The sequence below is a fragment of the Microtus pennsylvanicus genome, chromosome 5, assembly GCF_037038515.1.
Source record: "Microtus pennsylvanicus isolate mMicPen1 chromosome 5, mMicPen1.hap1, whole genome shotgun sequence".
NCBI classification, from domain to species: domain Eukaryota; kingdom Metazoa; phylum Chordata; class Mammalia; order Rodentia; family Cricetidae; genus Microtus; species Microtus pennsylvanicus.
In genome coordinates this window covers 29013048-29032046 of record NC_134583.1, presented here as the reverse complement: position 1 = coordinate 29032046, position 18999 = coordinate 29013048, and the positions used below count along the sequence as shown (strand labels likewise).

The 18999-nt window shown below is 38.5% G+C and overlaps 1 protein-coding gene across 11 annotated transcripts in view; it reads left to right on the top strand.

Annotated features, from left to right (window-relative positions):
* The window catches only part of Stau2 (staufen double-stranded RNA binding protein 2), a 332068-nt gene that overhangs the window by 121104 nt on the left and 191965 nt on the right, over window positions 1-18999 (top strand). For all 11 annotated transcript variants that reach the window (XM_075971430.1, XM_075971425.1, XM_075971427.1 and 8 more), the window contains 3 exons: window positions 6389-6548; window positions 8419-8526; window positions 18212-18424. In XM_075971430.1, coding sequence (XP_075827545.1) covers window positions 6389-6548; window positions 8419-8526; window positions 18212-18424 — 481 coding nt within the window. The remainder of the gene's footprint in view (window positions 1-6388; window positions 6549-8418; window positions 8527-18211; window positions 18425-18999) is intronic.

Sequence of the window (18999 nt, the reverse complement as noted above, 5' to 3'; positions counted from 1 at the left end):
GTCTGGATGCCATTAATCAGAGTGCTCTGGCTAATCTTAATTCTCATGGTGCTCTGAGGCGATGTGATGTGTAAGATATTCAAACCATGTGGGGTATATTACTAAGAATCGTTGTTAAGCCAGAGGATGAAGGGGACTGGAATGAAACAAGTCAGGCATCAGGTCTTGGTATTTCCTGTTGTTACTACTAGAATATTTTACTTTTTATGTAAAAAATGCAATATACTTAATTTTCCCTCTGATATTTATATGGTATGGTTTATATATACATATGTATCAAAATGCATGCCGATACACATACATAAAGCCATATTTGATGGCCCAAAGGAAGAGGCCCCAAGGGATCTTTAGTGTGCAATTAATATTTTGGTCAGAAAAATCAGCAGATTGTTTCAGTATGGTTATGTGTTATGACATCATATTCCAGTAAAGTTATAATGAAGAGAAATTTTGTTTGTCTCTGTGGCAAACCAAAATGAGTTTTGTAATTGTCAGCAGACCTTAGTGATTATCGTGGCGCCCACTTCCTCTACTGTAGTTAAAGGTCTTAGCATTCCAGTTGTGGTCCTCTGTTTTCAGGGGTTTATAATTAATTGTAAGCTTGTGCTCTACGGGGAAAGCTTGCCATGTAAGATCAGTTCAGGAGTTGATTTAGGATTTCAGGTGCTCTGTCTTGAAGTTTTATAGAACCAGATTAACTCTGTGCAGTTCCATGGAGCTGACAGTGAGGATGGTGTATGCACATCATTCGTGTAGTCTGTTGGAATCTTTAATCTGTGCAGTTCCATGGAGCTGACAGTGAAGATGGTGTATGCGCATCATTCGTGTAGTCTGTTGGAATCTTTAATCTGTGCAGTTCCATGGAGCTGACAGTGAAGATGGTGTATGCGCATCATTCGTGTAGTCTGTTGGAATCTTTAATCTGTGCAGTTCCATGGAGCTGACGGTGAAGATGGTGTATGCGCATCATTCGTGTAGTCTGTTGGAATCTTTCATCTGTGCAGTTCCATGGAGCTGACGGTGAAGATGGTGTATGCGCATCATTCGTGTAGTCTGTTGGAATCTTTGGATGAAAGAGATGAATAGTAAGCTGGAGAGAACTGTGCTTTCAGTATCCTGTTTAGTTATTGTAATCAAAGGACAAAAGATTGAATTTTTCAATTCTTTTTAGTCTTTGAATGTTAAAAATAGTAATTTACTATCGTTGTTTTTTCTTTAACTTTTTTATGTTTAATAATTTAAAAATAAGGATACTTATATTCATTTATAATACCTTATTTTAAAAATATATGTAATAGACAACTGTGAGCCATAAGAATAGATGTTTAGAGTTTAAAACAATGACTTTTTCTGCTGCCGTGCTGTAGATTTCTTCAGTCCCTTAGACACTGTGATTGTCCGTGTCCCTGACATTGTATTGTAATTCTTCTCTGGCTCTGACCCTCTTTTATCCTGTCCTCTGCCATCTATTGTTTCCCCTGCACTTTGATCACAGGCATTAATCAGAGTCCAGCCTTAGGCTCTCTCCAGGTGCCTTCACATGAATCCTTTCCGGGTGTTTATCCACTCACACAGTCTCAATTATTGCCTTACTAATCTGCATCTTCGGTACAAATCATGACCTTCAGTAAACCTTCATTGATTTAGTCCCGTATGCCCAGTAAACCTTAACATTGTGGATTCTCTCCAGTTTTACTCAAGACAGTCTGAAGAATTCCACTACTTGGTATTTAATAATCCTTTAGACTATGTTGTGACTTCAAGTTGGGGTTATAACTCAGTGGTAGAGTCCTTGTCTATCATGTGCAGACCCTTAGGTTCAACCTGTAGCATGGCAGGAAGCAAAAGCAGGACTTCAGTTGGACTTTGGTTTGGAAATATTTTCCAGCACTTTGATAATCTTTTAAAATTATTTTTTAGCATTACAATACAAATCAATTATTCCATCAAAATTGATCCTGTTCACAGTGCTGAGTCATTCAATTTAGTGATCATATCATTTAGTCTTAGTTTTACTTTGTCTGTTACTGAGGGTGTCATCAGTCTCTTGTTCTTTAACACAACTTTTCCACGTTATCAACCCGTGCTTATTGGTCTTTCTGTTAGCTCTGAATCTCACAGGGTCCTTATTTTTCTTGATTTATGTTGAATATTTCCAAATTTTATCTTCACCTTAGAACTTTTCCTTAGAGTCCAGACTCATCAATATGATTGCCCACGTGGCATATCTGCTGGAGGTCTGATCTCCCGAACAGCTTCACTTTGCGAAGCAGAGCTGCAGGGTCTTTTTTGCAGTGTTTAGTATTCTTCTAGAGCTCTAGGGTGACTGACCAGGTCTTAGATTTCAGAGGCAGCCCTTAGATTATCCCATCTTTATTTTAGAAACTCATGTAGAATTCAGGGACTTTTTGTTTCTTCTACTATGACACCCAAGTTAAGGCACTGTGTGTCCTTTCCTGAGGCTGACCTCATAGCTGGGCTGTTGGAGCCCCCTTGCTTCTGCTGCCCTTCCCCTTCAGTCTGCCCTCAACGGAGGAGATGATCTGCTCACAGTGGCTGTCCATTTCTCTTGGGATCGAAGTGGAATCTTTAAACTGACGTTAAGGAAGGCCTGCAGAATTGGGTTTTCTCTTGCCCTTGACTTTCCTTCCGTACCCCTGCATCTCTAGCCACATAGGTCTCCTTAGTCACTCGAGCATGTCTCTGGGCCTCAGGATCTGGTCTTCTGTGTCCTCAGATGCACTATCCCTATTCCTGCATGGTTTGCTTCCTCCCTTTTTCCAGTCTTTACAAAACTGTCCTTTTCTCAGTGAAGCCTTGCTAGCCACCTTATATAGACTACTGCCTGACACTTCTGAACCCGTCCCTATTTTTACAGGTAATTTTTAACACACTAGGTATTCTACATACATGTCTGTTTGTCTTCTCTACTGTGTTTGTTTTTACAGTATCCCTCCATAAAAGACATTTCATAAGTAATTGCTGAGTTGATAGATTTTATCATCTATCCTAATTTTTAAATTTTCTTTTAAGCTGCTGGTGGTGGCGCACATCTTTAATCCCCTTGGGAGGCAGAGGCAGGTGGATCTCTGTGAGTTCCAGGCCAGCCTGGTCTACAGAGTTACTTTCAGGACAGCCAGGGATACACAGAGAAGCCCAATCTAGAAAAACAAATCAAAGAAATGAGTGTGAAGTATATCCTAGATGTGCTCTTTCTTCTCTTAGTCTCTTATTCTCCATTAGCTGCAGCTTCCCAGTCACCTCCTGCTCCCTCAGCTTCACTATACCCTGGCTGGGCTGTCAATCATGAGTATAGTTTGTGATGCTACTTCTGATGCAGTCTAGAAATGATGTTGTCTAGGGGTCTTGATGGTGTTCATTTTCTCTGCAGGTTAAAGAATTTTTAAAAAGCAGGAAGAAATCTAAAGCAGAACAAATAGCAACAGAGGGATCTCATGCCCTGCAGACAGAATCAGCAGTTAAAAATGGTGTTTAGTTGGTGGTGGTGGCACATGCCTTTATTCCCAGCACTCAGGAGGCAGAGGCAGGCAGATCTCTGAATTTGAGGCCAGCTTGGTCTACAGAGTGAATTCCAGGACAGCCAGGGCTACACAGAGAAACCCTGTCTCAAAAAAAAAAAAAAGAAAGAAAAGAAAAAAGAAATGTCTGTCTTTATTGGGAAGAAAGAAACACACACATGCAGACATACATAGAAAAAGACCCTCTGCAAAGCAGAGGGGAACTCAGAAAGTGGGAAAATCCAGTTCCTTCTTGAAGAGTCTTCCTCCCTGCTGTAGAGTTGGTCAGTTTGAAGACATAAAGGATGGTTGATTGGCCTAAAACTGTTGTGTGTCAGGTCCTGACCAGACCTTGGACTTGCTGATCCAGTCTGTCCTCAGGGGCCACTGGGAGGATATAAAAACTGCTAGGCTTTTGTCTCAGGTTGAGGAAGAAGCTGACCACCTGAAAATTGGCCATCTTTCTTACCTAGCCGTGACCTCCCTCCCTCCCTTTTGCCTACCAGGGAGTCTAACTCCTGATCATTAACTTCCTATGTAAGAATTAACTTAAATACTTCTCAGCACCACATCAGAGAAATATGCACCACCCTGCAGTAAGAAACCAGACTAGAAGGAGGAGGAGAACAGGAAACTCTTATATCCTGTCGAGACTGTAGGTTAGTATATTCATTATGGAAAACAGCATAGAGATTCCTCAAAAACAACAACGTCAAAACCAACAAAACACACCCAGCTTAGAAATAGAGCTGCTGATGATCCAGCAGTCTCTGTGGAGCTGATTCTAAAGACATCTACAGTCACAGCTTACAGCAGTGTTCATGATCCAGCAGTCTGTGTGGAGCTGATTCTAGAGACATCTGCAGTCACAGCTTACAGCAGTGTTCATGGGGGCAAGATTTGGAATCAGCCCAGGTATCCATCAGTGGATGAATAGCTAAAGAAAGTATGAATAACAGTGGAATGTAGCTCAGTCATAAAATGAATGAAATTGTTTCATATGCAGCAATAGGGGTGGAGCTGGTGGTCATTGTGTTAAGTGAACTAAATCAGGCATAGAGGGAAAAGCTCTGCGTGCCTTACATGCATCAGGAAGCTAATAATTTGATCTTGAGAAATGCAGGGAGTAGAGTTGTAGTTACCAGATTCTGAAAAGGGTGTTGGGCAAGAGAGAATGGGGAGAAGATATTTAATGGGGTTCACTGGGTTGGAGGAATGATTTATATGTTCTATGTAGTATAGCAGAATAACAGTAGGTAACAAAAGTTAGGTTAGTATTTCAAACAGAAAGCATTTTGAACATTCCCAGCACAAAGAAATGGTGCATGCCCATTACCTTAATTTTATCGTTGTGCATTGTGTACCTATGGAATGTCACTGCCTTCTGAAATATGTACAGGTGCTGTGGCCAGTTTAGAGTAAACATTTAAAAAGAATTAGCATAACTTCTTTAGTTTGTTATGTCAATATTATGTCTTTATTAGTTTTTATCATACTAAGCCATCCCTCTGCCCCCATAGTTCTAGTACAGCCACTATTTACTACGAGCCCAGTAATGCATGCCGCCACCTAAGTGCGCTCACTCGTCTCCCATTTCTGCAGTGCCTGTCTGTTCTCAGTAGCAGACTATTCAGTTCTCATCTATCAAAACTGAAACTTCATTAGAAAATCTTCCATGATATAGTTGAATAATTTTTATTCCATTCATTTTTGTTTAATGTTACATTTCTCTTGGAAGTCAGTGTACAGTATTATGTATAGTTGTATATTGACTCACATTTTACCTTAGAAATATATCGGGACATTTCATCTGTGTTTTAATAAATAAAGCTTGCATGAAGATCAGCGAGTAAAACAGCCGCACTGGTCAGCCTCATAGACCAAGCAGCAATGACACACACCTTTAATCCTAGCAGTCACACTAGTTGCCATAGAAACCAGGAGGTAGTGGTGCACGCCTTTAATCCCAGACTAGAGAGGAATATAAGCCTGGAGGAGACAGCTCTCACACACAGTCTCATTCTGAGATTCCTGGAGGCAGGATCACCATTTCAGACTGAGGTAGAGATAAGAGCCAGTGGCTGGGTGTTTTATTCTCTGAACTTCAGGTAAGCTTTATTTATTAAAATACAAATAAAATATCACTACCGAAATATATTCTTGTGGTTAATATTGTATTAAGGTTAATAAGAGACTATACCACACATTCCATAGTCGTTAACATTTTAAGTGAATAATCTTATGGTTATTATGGTTATAGACTCATATTGAGCTACCACTAATTGTAGTTGGTTGTTTTTTTACTCATTTACTCTTTGGCTCTTTGGGCTCTTTGGGGCTTGCCACTCAGCTCCCAAATAAACCACACGTAGTCTTATAGTCTTATTATTTTTTTTTATGAATACCTGCCCTTAACTTGACTTGTTTCTTGCCAGATTTTCTTAAATTATCCTGCCTGCGTTTTACCTCTGGGCTTTCTCTGTGTCTGTATATCTTTTCTTTCCTTCTTATTCCACATCTGGCTCTGTGTCTGAGTGGCTGGCCCTTTCTTTTCTCACTCCTTGAACCTTTCTTGCTTCCTGATCCCTCTTTTTTTTCTATTTATTCTTCCTTCCTGCCAGCCCCGCCTATCCTTCCTCCTGCTTTGCTATTGACTGTTCAGCTCTTTATTAGACCAATCAGGTGTTTTAGACAGGCAGAGTAACACAGCTTCACAGAGTTAAACAAATGCAACATAAAAGAATGCAACACGTCTTTGCATTTTAAACAAATTTTAAATATTTTAAACAAATGTTCCACAGCATAAACAAATGTAACATGCCTGAAAATGACATTCCACAACAACTAATGCTTGTGTTCTCTTTTCATAGGTATCATTGCCCAATGCCGAAGATTTTTTATGTTCAATTGACTGTAGGAAATAATGAGTTCTTTGGTGAAGGGAAGACTCGACAAGCTGCCAGACATAATGCTGCAATGAAAGCCCTTCAAGCACTGCAGAATGAACCTATTCCAGAAAAGTCTCCCCAGGTGTGGCTCTGCCGAGTGTGACAGTCTCTTTCCTGTGCTTTCCCCTGGAGGTTACTGAGCAGACAAATAAACTAATTGTATAATAAAAGCAATAATTTGTTCAGCTAGGGAAGGATCGTGATAGTTTGCTTTCACATGCCCGTTAGTGCACTAAACTCACTCATTCCTTTTGGGAAGACCTCACCCTTGTGAGGCAGCATGAGATTTAGGCACCAGTGTATGAGGATGGAAGGTAACACTCATTTGCCTTACATTTAATGCAACCTTGTATTGGGCAAAGATTACATTGTGTTCACCTGAGATCAAGGAATGTAGGCCAAGGCCACAACAGATTTTAGTAGTTCAGGAAGTTGAATGCAGGGCCTTGTGCTTTAAAGACAAGTGCTCTCCCAGGTGAGCCCCAGCCCCAGCCTGTGTCAAGGGATGTAAAGAGGAAGAGATTGTTTGAGAATTTGGAGTCCTACTTTAGTTTGCAAATTAGAATGCTAAGGCTCTTTTTGGGCAATTTTACTCATTCTTAAGTTTTCATCTGCTTCCTCCATTGACTTTAATATCTCTAGTTCAGGCATTTCCAACAGATTAGCCAGCCTTGTATTCCTTTCTGCTGAGTTATTCAAACCTTACAGTTCAGCCCCCTAGATTATCTTTTCTCCAAACGTGGTAGTTTTTCTTTGAAATTGTTATAATCGTGGGCCTACATGTTTCTCTGCTGGTGCAACTGTTCATGGTAACTGTTAATCATTTCTAGTTAGATCCCAAGTTTCTTTTTTTTTCTAATAATTTTTCATTACTTTATAAATAATACCATTCAAAATTTCTACTTCCTCCCCTCCTCCTACTTCCCTCCAGCTCCCCCCTTCCTCCTCCCCCTCCAGTCCTTAGAGAGGGCAGGGTATCCTGCCCTGGGGGAAGTCCAAAGCCCCCATCCTCCATCCAGGCTTAGGAAGGTATAGATCCTAAGCTTCTTCTTCCTCTTTTTTTAAAAAAAAGATTTATTTATTATGTATACAGTATTCTGCCTGCATGTATGCCTGCAGGCCAGAAGATGGTACCAGATCTCATAACAGATGGTTGTAAGCCACCATGTGATTGCTGGGAATTGAACTCAGGACCTCTAGAAGAGCAATCTTGCTCTTAACCTCAGAGCCATCTCTTGGATGTGAGGGCGATCTGGCTGCGTCATCTGTCACCCCACTGATCACCAGGGTTGATTCGGCTGATCTGGCTGGTTAGGCAGGTGTCCTCTTCTTCCTTCACCACTCCATGTGCGTCCCTCCCAAAGCTGCACGCTCCATCCTTCCCCAAATAGAGAAGGACCAGTCTTCAGTCAAGGGTATACGAATATCTGCGCTCCCCTGCTAGAACCTCCAAACAAGCTCTAGATCCTAAGCTTCTTGATAGCAAGACCTGTCCCTTTATTCCCTTATCTCACGCGTACATTGTTCAGCACAGACAAGACCTTCTAGAAGCATGTATTGCATAAGAGAATAAGTGAATGTTCTAGTCCAGACACGGTGCCGCTGTCCTGGTTTGCATCCTGTACTGTGTCTGCTATGTACGCCCATGGCCATGCTAGCTCTGCACATGCTGCACAGCTCTGCAGGAAAAGAATTGGGTCTAAAGAGTATGTGGTTGGGGAGAAGACTTTCAAACTTAGCTTTAGCTGCTTCTGCTTCAAGCTAAATGAAACAAAATCCAGAAGGCTGGCAGCATAGCCCTTGGCTTGTGATAATTCCAGGAGAATCCACTGTGTGTGTCCATGTCTGCTATTTCAGACATTTTAGCTCAACCCGCCTGATTGCAGAACAATAGGAAAGTTACTATGATGACGAGACCCAATGCTACCATGTTTTTCTTTGTGTGTGCTTAGAACGGTGAATCAGGAAAAGAAATGGATGATGACAAAGATGCAAATAAATCTGAAATAAGCTTAGTGTTTGAAATTGCTCTGAAGAGAAATATGCCCGTCAGTTTCGAGGTATGTGTTCATGTGCTTTTCTATGATTATTTAAGCAAATTAAATGATGTCCTAGATTGTCTCAGGCATGCATATGCTTCTTGTGTTAAGATCCATTACCCTGAAATGATTTATGCCCTGGAGAAATGAAAATTATCATAATGCTATGAATGTGGTGGGTATCCTTGTCTCTTCTGTACTAGACTGTCTTTATACATGGCATTTCAGTTTTGACCTTAAAATTTGTTTTCTGATCATAATTTCTGTTAATCTATAGATAGGATTTAGTGTTTTATTTATTTATCATTAATTTTATATTATTCAAGTTATGAGTCAGTTTAGTGTTTAGTGATGCTATGCTAACATCACATCCAATTCCTTTTAACTGTGTGGAGGTCAAAACCTGTTTTGAGGGAGACGCTGGCAATCATACCTAGGACTTGCCAAATATTAAATATGTGCTCTAGGACTTAGTTAGTTCCAAAAAAGTCTTAACATTAACTGACAGATCACTAAAAAAAATGATATAGATTTCTGTAACTAAATATGCACAAACTAAATATTTATAAGGGTGTTTAAAGCTTTTAAAAAGAGAAAACCTTAAAAGTAATTTTATAATGCCTTCCATATTAAGAAATCACTAACTTTAAGGCTCATATGGGAAAAGTAGACAAGAATGAGGAAATAAGCTCAGATTGTGGAGTGACTTCTCCGTCAGGTTTTATCACATTTATCTTCTGGGGACCCCTGCATTGCACTCATTGGAAGGAACACTGGGCTGAGAGACAGCTGACAAGTCATATCACCTGGCTTCTTGGCCTGTAGCAGGTAGATAGTAGTGAAATCAGGAAAGCAGGAGGGAAGTCCTTGACAGACTGATTCCAACAAGAAGTCATTGGGAAAACTTGTGAAGCCTACCAAAGCATCTAGCACATACCTAAAACTCATTGGCGCGTGGGGTCTTTTAAAAACTAAAATAAATAGGAAGACAATTTTATGTCATAAAAGTCCTTTGCACATCTGTATGTTATGGCATAGAGTATGGATGCTCATACTGATGATCTAATGCGACAACAAAAGGTTAAATACCCAGGATTCCCTATTGAGTCCATGTATGGTGCCTGTGTGTGTACATGCACATACGTTCTCAGCCTAGAGCTGGCACAGGGAAAATCATGCTATGCCTTTTAGGGCAGAGTGAGGGCTGGAGCCAAAACTCAGAAATGAACCAGGGACCTTTCTATACCTTAATTTTTGGGAAAAGGTCTTTTACTGAACCCAGTGAGTGCCAGAGATCTGCCTGTTTCCAGCTCACCCAGTGTTGGGTTTACAGATGTGTGCAGCGGTGCCTGGTTCTTACATGCGTGCTGGAGGTCTGAACTTAGGTCCTCACGCTTGCTCAGCAGGCAGCCTCCTAGCAACGCTATCCCCCAGCCCAGTAAATTACTTTTATAATTAATAAGTGTGTGCATCAGAACAGTAAAAATGAACAGTTGGTGTTTAAATTAGTAGACTTAAGTTACTTGGGAAGCATACTTATAACTACTTCCTTTCTCTGCTAATGTTGGGTTATTAAGATGCCACATTGTTTTTAATTACTTTTCCTAGTGGTACTCCAATATTAGAATATAAAATTCCAGTTAAGCGGTAAACCAAATGCTATATGTTCCTCAGGTCAGAATTTTAAAGGAAACTAGGATTTTGAGTATTCAGTACTTGAAATCCATCTTTTCTCTACATGATGATATAAATTAGACATAAGAACACATTGAATAGTTCTAAAATACTCCTAGTTGAAAGTTCCATAATTCTTTACACTGAAAAATGCATAATTTTATGGTTTATCAGTGTACCATCTAAGATCTAAGATCATGTCTCCAGAATTCTCAAGAGTTTAAATGTCCTTATGAAAATAGCGAGGTTGCTAACAGGAGGTTTTTATTCCTTTTTTGTTTTTGAAAGTCTGTCACAGGAGGATGCTTTATAGCTTAATGGTGTTTGAAATATTTAAATACATGTAAACATAGACTAAAATGCTATATAATTTTTCTATTCCATTATGATCTTACAGAACCATAATCATATATGCAGTACTATAAAATAGGCCATTGTATGATGAGACTTCATCTTTGAAATGATAAGACATCAACTTTGACCTCTGGTGTTTTACCCTGATAGAGGACTACACACACACACACACACACACACACACACACACACACGTAGTGATGTTATTTTCACTTTAGATGGCTTATCTAGTTTAGCATCATAGCTAATATGGCATGTTCTATGCTCTTAGCTTTGTGTTCTGTAAGACATGGGGAACCATAAATGTAAATTACATGCTTGTTGCAATCATATCATATTTCATTTGTATTTTAATAAATTAAGGTTACCTTAAGATCAGTATGCAAAGTAGCCACAGTAGTCAGCCATACAGGCCAGGCGGTGGTGGCACACACCTTTAATCTCAGCAGCCACACTAGTTAGCCATAGAGGCCGGGTGGTGGTGGTGCATGCCTTTAATCCTAGCACTAGAGAGGAATATAAGGTGGGATGAGACAGGAACTCAGGCTCTTTCAGTCTGAAGATTTCATAGAGGTAAGAGCTCTCTAGTGGCTTAACTGCTTTGCTTTTCTGATCTTCAGGTTGAACCCCAGTATCTATCTGGGTTTTTTAATATTCATGCTACATTTGGTGCCCAACGTTTTAGGTATGAATTCATGGAAAAGCCATTTGTCTGTAATCTTTTAGCCACCAGCACAGGCCAGAGCTGCATGTGGGGCTCCAGCCCCACCTCAGTAGACTTTCTTTACTTAGGGTTTTCCTGTTGTAGCCTCTCTGAAACAGTCTCGAGCTGCCACCCAAATTCCAGAAGCACCTGGACTCCAAATGCCACAGGATTCACCTGCCCTAAACTGGCTGATTGTAGCCTTAGGCAGGTTCTCACCACACTTGCTTTTTCAAACAATCCCCTGTGCATTCTTTAGACACCCCCGCCCCCCTGGACTCCACCAAGGGTTGCAGGCTCTCCTTGAATCCCCTTCTGGGCTGCTGCCAAACTAGGTCGCTGCCTTGAAATCCAGTCAAGCTTTTACTGTGCTGCACAATAGCAATCAGCCTCACATCTTCATCAATATCATCGGTAGATTTGGTAAGACAATTGGGAATTCTTAAAGCGAGGAATTAGCTAAAAGAAGAGTTTTTCCCAAACTAAAAAAAAAAAAAAAATGGGAAAAAACCCATACAATGAATGGATTTGGATCTCTTTATGATAATGTGCTAGACAGTTTGAAAATGGAACAATTAAATGAGAGGACATCTCATTTAATCATTTAGGTGATATTTTTTTTAATTTTTTTTATTGATAAAAGGAGGATAAAGAAAAGAAAAAAAAACAAATTTCCACCTCCTCCCACCAGCCTCCCACTTCCCTCCCCCTCCTCCCACTCTTCTCCCCCTCCTCCCACTCTTCTCCCCCTCCTCCCACCCCTCTCCCCTTCCCCCCACTCCTCTCCCCCTCCCTTTCCAGTCCAAAGAGCTGTCAGGGTTCCCTGCCCTATTTAGGTGATATTTATGTAATGTCAATTGTAAATATTATCAGCTTTATCATTTTTGTCTTATCACTGAAACAGTTGGTTAATCTGAGTGCTAAGATATAGACCTTAGAAAAACCTAATAAAGCAGACCACAGAGTTATTCAAATCCAGACAGAGGAATTTAATGGAGAACCAATCTCATCATTGCATTATAAAAATAGAGAGGAACAGCCTAAGGTTTTCAGATAGCCAACCTTAATATATCCAGTAACTTTACAGGAATTGCCAAATGGCAGTCTCTGTTACAGCTAACTGGATTCCTGTGCCAGTGTTAGGTTTAAATTGATTCAAGGAAGCAATAGTCTAATCTGGCATGCATTCACCTTCTGTGAAACAAGTGTTAAACTCGTGGTAAATTTATAGTAGAGTTATCCCTAAAGACTGAATAGAATTGCTTACAGTTGTTTTAGAGTCTTCTAACAATTATAACAGAGTACCTGGTTCAAAGAAGAGGCTAAGATTTTGGAATAACAGTAAAGCTAGAGGTAGGGCAATCTCTCAAGATCAAATTCTTGGAGAAGGAGATTATGCTACTATATAGAAAGGCAAACTGTATATGATGACCACACCCTGGATTTATACCACTCAGCAGCTTTGAATGCTTGGGACAGAATTGGAGAAATAATAAAGAAAACTGAGTAATTTACTAAAGTTATACAGGGCCCAAAGCAAGCCTTTACAGATTTCTTACAAAGACTGACTTCAGCTGTAAATAGAATGATACCAAATTCAGAAGTTAGACAAATAATAATTGAATCTCTGGCTTTTGAAAATGCCAGTTCTCTATGCAAAAGGATAATTAGGCCATTAAAGGCAAGGTCAGCACCTTGAGAGGAATGGATTCAAGATGCAATTAATATTAAATCTCATGACCATAATGATGCATGGAAAGGAGAGGTGATTCCAGAGCTTTGAGGAAAAATAGAAATGTCAAATGTTATAATTGCGGCAAACAGGGTCACTTTAAAAGGGATTGTAGACAGGGCATTCATAGAAACAATTTTTTTCCTAAGAATAATCCATTCAGATTGCCTCTCCCTTCTGGATTATGCAGAAGGTGTGGCAAAGGCAGACATTTTACTAATGAATGAAGGTCAATGAGAAATCTTCAAGGTAATCCTTTGCCACTGGGAAACTCCATGAGGGACCCCTGTGCCAAATCTGGTTCAGTCATTTCCTGCCATTATAAAGGAAACTCCTGCCCAGAGCAATTAAAGAACCTTATATTAAGAAACCATACTACTCTGGATAAAGCAACAACTATAGAAGAGAGAACAAAAAATTTAGGAGAAACCATAAAGCGAGTATTTTGACAAACTTCTATAAATGAACAAAGATCAACACTAAAAATAGAAATAAACGATGTTGTCCTTGAAGGTTTGGTAGACAAAGGTGTGGATGTAACAATGGTTTCATTATAATCTTGGCACCCAAATTGACCTCTTCAGGACATAAATTTCAATTTTTAGGGATCAAAGCTTTATCTCAGGTAAAACAGAGTGCAAGATGGGTTGGATGTATAGGGCCAGAGGACAGAGAGGAATATTATAACCATATGTGACTAACAAAGCAATGAATTTCTGGGGACATGATTTCTTACAGCATTGGAATACTCAGATTAACATCACCCCAATCTTAGAAACAAACCAAAAGTTAACGTATGTTTCTGGGAATGATAGTACAAGATATTATAAAGAACAGCCACTGGCCATTCTGATTGTATAAGAACAGGGCACAGCAGCTGTGGATATTTCAAAGGCACCAACAGCCCTACCTTTAAAATAGTTGACAGACAAACCTGTATGGGTTAAGCAATGACCTTTAATAATAGAAAAACTGCAGGCTCTAGAACAGCTGATATAGGAGCAACTAGATGCTCAGCACATTGAAGAATTCCAACCAGCCCTTAGAATTTTCCTATATTTGTTTAAAAAACAATCTGGAAAATTAAGAATGTTAACAGATCTAAGAGCTGTTAATAAGGCGATTCAGCCAATGGGCTCTCTACAGTCTGGCATTCCTTTGCCTTCTTTATTGCTAAAGGATGGCCTCTTATAGTTATTGATTTAAAAGATTGTTTCTTCACTATACCTTTGCAAGAAAAGGACAAAAAATTATTATGCCTACTCATAATAATTCTCAGCTTGCTAAGAGAGATCAATGGAAGGTTCTCCCACAGGGAATGTTAAATAACCCCACCCTTTGCCAATATTTTGTAAGTCAGCTGTTGGAAATGATACTTAAGCAGTTTCTGGAATCTATAGTTTACCATTACATTGATGACATTTTGCTATCTGTTTCAAACATAGATACTTTAGGGAAAAAATGAATAAGTAAAGAAAATCTTGCCTTGTTGGGGATTACAAATTGCTCCTGAAAAAATACAAATAGGAGATTCTATTAATTATTTGGGTTATAAAATAGGTTTACCAAAAATTAGACCCCAAAAGATGCAAATTAGGAGAGATCCATTATAGACTCTTAATGACTTCCAAAGATTTCTAGGAGACATTTCTCATTTACAATACTCTATTGGGATAGATCCTGATGACTTGATTAATTTAAACAAAACCTTACATTGCGACAAGGACTTAAATAGTCCCAGGGAATAATCAGCTGAAGCCAAGAGAGAATTTACTTTGCTTGAAGAGAAATTACAGGATACACGTGGATCATGTGGATCCAAATCTTAACTGCATTCTGATCATATTACCCTCCAAACATTCCCTTACAGGAATTTTAATGCAGAGGGAAGATATTATCTTAGAATGGATCTTTTTACCACATAAACCAAGTAAAAAATTAAAAACTTATGTGGAAAAAGTCTCAGTGAATACCAAAAGGAAAATTGAGACTTCGTCAATTAGCAGAAATAATCCCAGCAGAAACCTTTTAATAATGATGTAATTGACTAATTATGGGCAGAAAGTGAACCCTGGCAAAGAGCTTGTAGTAATTTTTTGGAAGAGATTAACAACAGTTATCCCAAAAGCAAGAGAATTCAACTTGTAAAGAGAACTAACTGTAGCCCCTACATTCTATACTAATGCAAATAAATCAGGAAAGGCAGGTTACAAATTAGAAAATTTAAGTAAAGTACATCAAAGCCCTTATGATTCTTTCCAAAAGTCAAAATTATATGCTATTCTTATGGTACTAAGGGAGTTTAAAGAACCTCTCAACATAGTTACTGATTCACAATATGCAAAAAGAGTTGTTTTGCATATTGAAACTATTGAATTTATACCAGATGATACAGAATTGACTTTATTATTTATCTAGTTACAAGATGCAATCCGGAATAGGAATCATTCCATAAACATGACACACATCCGATCCCATATGGGTCTTCCAGGTCCTCTAACACAGGTAATGCAGAAATTAATCAATTATTGATTGGGAATGTGTTGAAGGTCATAGGATTTCATTAAAAAAATCACATCAATAGCAAAGGTTTAAAAAAAGACTTTTCCATCACGTGGCAACAAGCCAAAAAAAAATATAAGGAAATGTCCTACTTGTTCTTTATACGAACACCACTACCTGCACGAAGTAGCCCAAAGGGTATTCAGAGGAATGAAATCTGGCAGATGGATGTGTTCCATTTTGTAGAACTGAAAAACTAAAATATGTATGCTATACCATTAATACCTATTCAGGTTTTCAATGGGCAACTGCTTTGAGTTTGGAAAAGGCTGATTCAGTAATTACACATTTACTAGAAGTTATAGCCATTATGGGTATGCTTGTGCAAATAAAGAAAGACAATGTTCTAGCTTATGTCTCTAAGAAAATTAAGCAATTTTTTTGCTTATTATAATATAAAGAATATTACAGGTGTACCACACAATCTTACAAGTCAGGCAATTATTAAAAGATCAAACTGAACTCTAAAGGATATGTTAAATAAACAGAAAGGAATGATAAAGACCCCCAGAAATCAATTGTATAATGCTTTATTAACTTTGAATTTTCTAAGGAACAGCAGCTGTGGAGAAACATTGGACAGTAGAAAAAGAACTACAGAATTAAATGAGCCAATATACTTTAAAAATGTACTGACCTCAGAATAGAAACCAGGATACGTGTTATGTTGGAGACAGGATTTTGCTTTTATTTCCACAGCAGAAGAAAAGCTATGAATTCCATTAAAATTGATAAAAATTCGATTTGAACAAGAGATGCCTCTTAATTAGAAGAGATAATAGTTTATCAAACAGCTAAGCTGTTTGATCTTAACTAACCTATAAAGCTAACAAATGCCTTTCATTTGATCAGATATAACTTGCCAAAAGAGAATCTTCCCCAAATTAGGAAGTTGTTATTGGTAATGATCAGGAAAAAAGCTAAACAAAGAAAGTTAGATTCAAGGTTCTTGTTGTGTAAAGAAAAAAGGGGGATATAGATACAATAGGATAAAAGGGTAGATTATTGAATCTACTCTGGAAAAAAAGGGAGGAAGTAGATATGATAAGATAAAATGGTAGATTATTGAATCTACTCTTATAATCAACTACTAGTTTTAAATGTTTTACATTGGGTTGGACTTTTGTATATTGTATACATTTTTTGTATATTGAGATTAATGTTGTTAGAACATACTGTACATACATTTCTACACTTGTTTAAGGTATTGTACCTATACAACTCATTTAGCAATGCAATGCAAATTTCTAGTCCTTGAAAATTATTACCAACTGTTTAGGATAATAAGGAAATGCAGGGTAGTAGTTAATCACCTATTACAATCGAACTTGTAGTCACTTTAGGTATGTTTTCAAGGTCAGACAAAGATATATTTTAGATAGCCAAGTCATCTTCAAACACTTCAGAGATCTACAGAATATGCCATTAATAACATAGGTTCTTTTTTCTATGACATGAGACCTGTCTGCTTGGAAGCACCAGTGTACTTCAGAGAAGATAATGGGCATCAAAGAAACTCCACATAAAGTTTGCTTTATTTGTGGCAAAAGTAAGTCACTGGGCAAGAAAATGCCTTTGCCTTGACTGCTGACAGTATACTGTCCTAATTGGACAAGCAAGACACAAAGAAGAGTGACTGCCAGGTATTGTCAAGACAAGGTGGGACAGCCCTTCAGAATATCATGCTTCACAGAGAAGTCTGTTGGATGTTAGGCCTGTAGGCCGAAGATGGATGCCCCAACATTGCAGAGCAACTTTGGGTGACTGTCCAAGCAGCCAACTGTTTCTGTCATTACTCACATTTTTTAGAAGTTGCTTGCTTGCACTTTCTGCTTACTCAATATTATTTCCTTCTTGGGTCTCTGAGGTAGTTGAAGACTAGATAGTTAGTTTTCCTGTTTACCTGATGCAGAAAGCAAGTTATGATACAGAGTAAATTAGGTACAAGAGTTTGGATCCACCAAGATAAGATGGATATGGAATATTTTCTCTGAATTTGTCAATTGTATATGGACTAGATATTGTTGATGTATTTATTGCCTGTATATATTGTATATAGTTATTGTTCTTTTTATATATAGTTTTTCTTATATTAGTTATAGCCTTTTTATGTGAGACATAAAAGGGGGAAATGTAATGATATTTCATTTGTATTTCAATAAATAAAGCTTGCCTGAAGATCAGAACATAAACCAGCCACACTAGTAGCCATACAGGCCAGGCAGTGGTGGAACACACCTTTAATTCCAGCAGCCACACTAGTTAGCCATAGAGGCTGGGCAGTGGTGGTGTAGGACTTTAATTCCAGCACTAGAGCGGAATAGAAAGCAGGATGAGACAGGAACTCACTCTCTTTCAATCTGAAGATTTCATAGAGGTAAGAGCTCTCTAGAGGCTTGGCAGCTTTGCTTCTCTGATCTTCAGGTTGAACCCCGATACCTGTCTCTGGGTTTTAAATATTCATTCTACAGCTTGTCAAGATTTCTTTCACTGTTGGTTAATTGAGAATAAGAAATATTTTACATAAACATTGCTGTTCTCATACCTTAAACTAGATGTCTTAAAGAGATACTGTAATTTGGTATGGATCTCCAGATTAGTTGGAGAGACCATTTAGAAAGATTCATGCTGTTAAATACAAATGCTGGTATGTTGACTAATGTTCCACTTGCATTTAATAGGTTATTAAAGAAAGCGGACCCCCTCATATGAAGAGTTTTGTTACCCGGGTGTCAGTGGGAGAATTTTCTGCAGAAGGAGAGGGAAATAGCAAAAAGCTGTCCAAGAAGCGTGCGGCAACCACTGTCTTACAGGAGCTTAAAAAACTCCCACCTCTTCCTGTGGTAGAAAAGCCAAAACTATTTTTTAAAAAACGCCCTAAAACAATAGTAAAGGTAAGCATGTACACGTGGATACCCTTGTCTTTGACTTAATTACTGTAGTGATGGGCCACAGCAATACTGACCACAAATAAGGTTTTTGCACTATAAAATCACAATAGAGCAGAAAAATTATATAGCATTTTTAATATACTTGTCTATGTTAATGTGTATTTATATAATTTAAATATTGTAAACACCACTGAGTTAGAGTTGCCTTAAGTTTCTAGTAACATGCTGTAAAGGTTTATAGCTTAGGAACAAATGTTCCCCCACACAGCCTACATGTGTAGTAGACTATATCATCTATGTTTGTGTGAGTACACTGTGATGTCTACATAGAAACAAAAATCATGTAATGACATTTTCTCAGGATGTGTCTCCATTGTTAAGTGACATATGACTATAGTATGCTAGCTATAGGCTGTTGACATAGGTTTCTTAAGACAGATCTCTGAACCAATGGGAAAAAAATAACTTCAGTCTCTTTTCTCCCCTCCTTTCTGTCCCTGTCTATCCCTCCTTTCTTCTATCTGCCAAGGCTTCATTTCTTTCCTGTACCCTGTTCTAAATCAAGATGTGGATTTTGT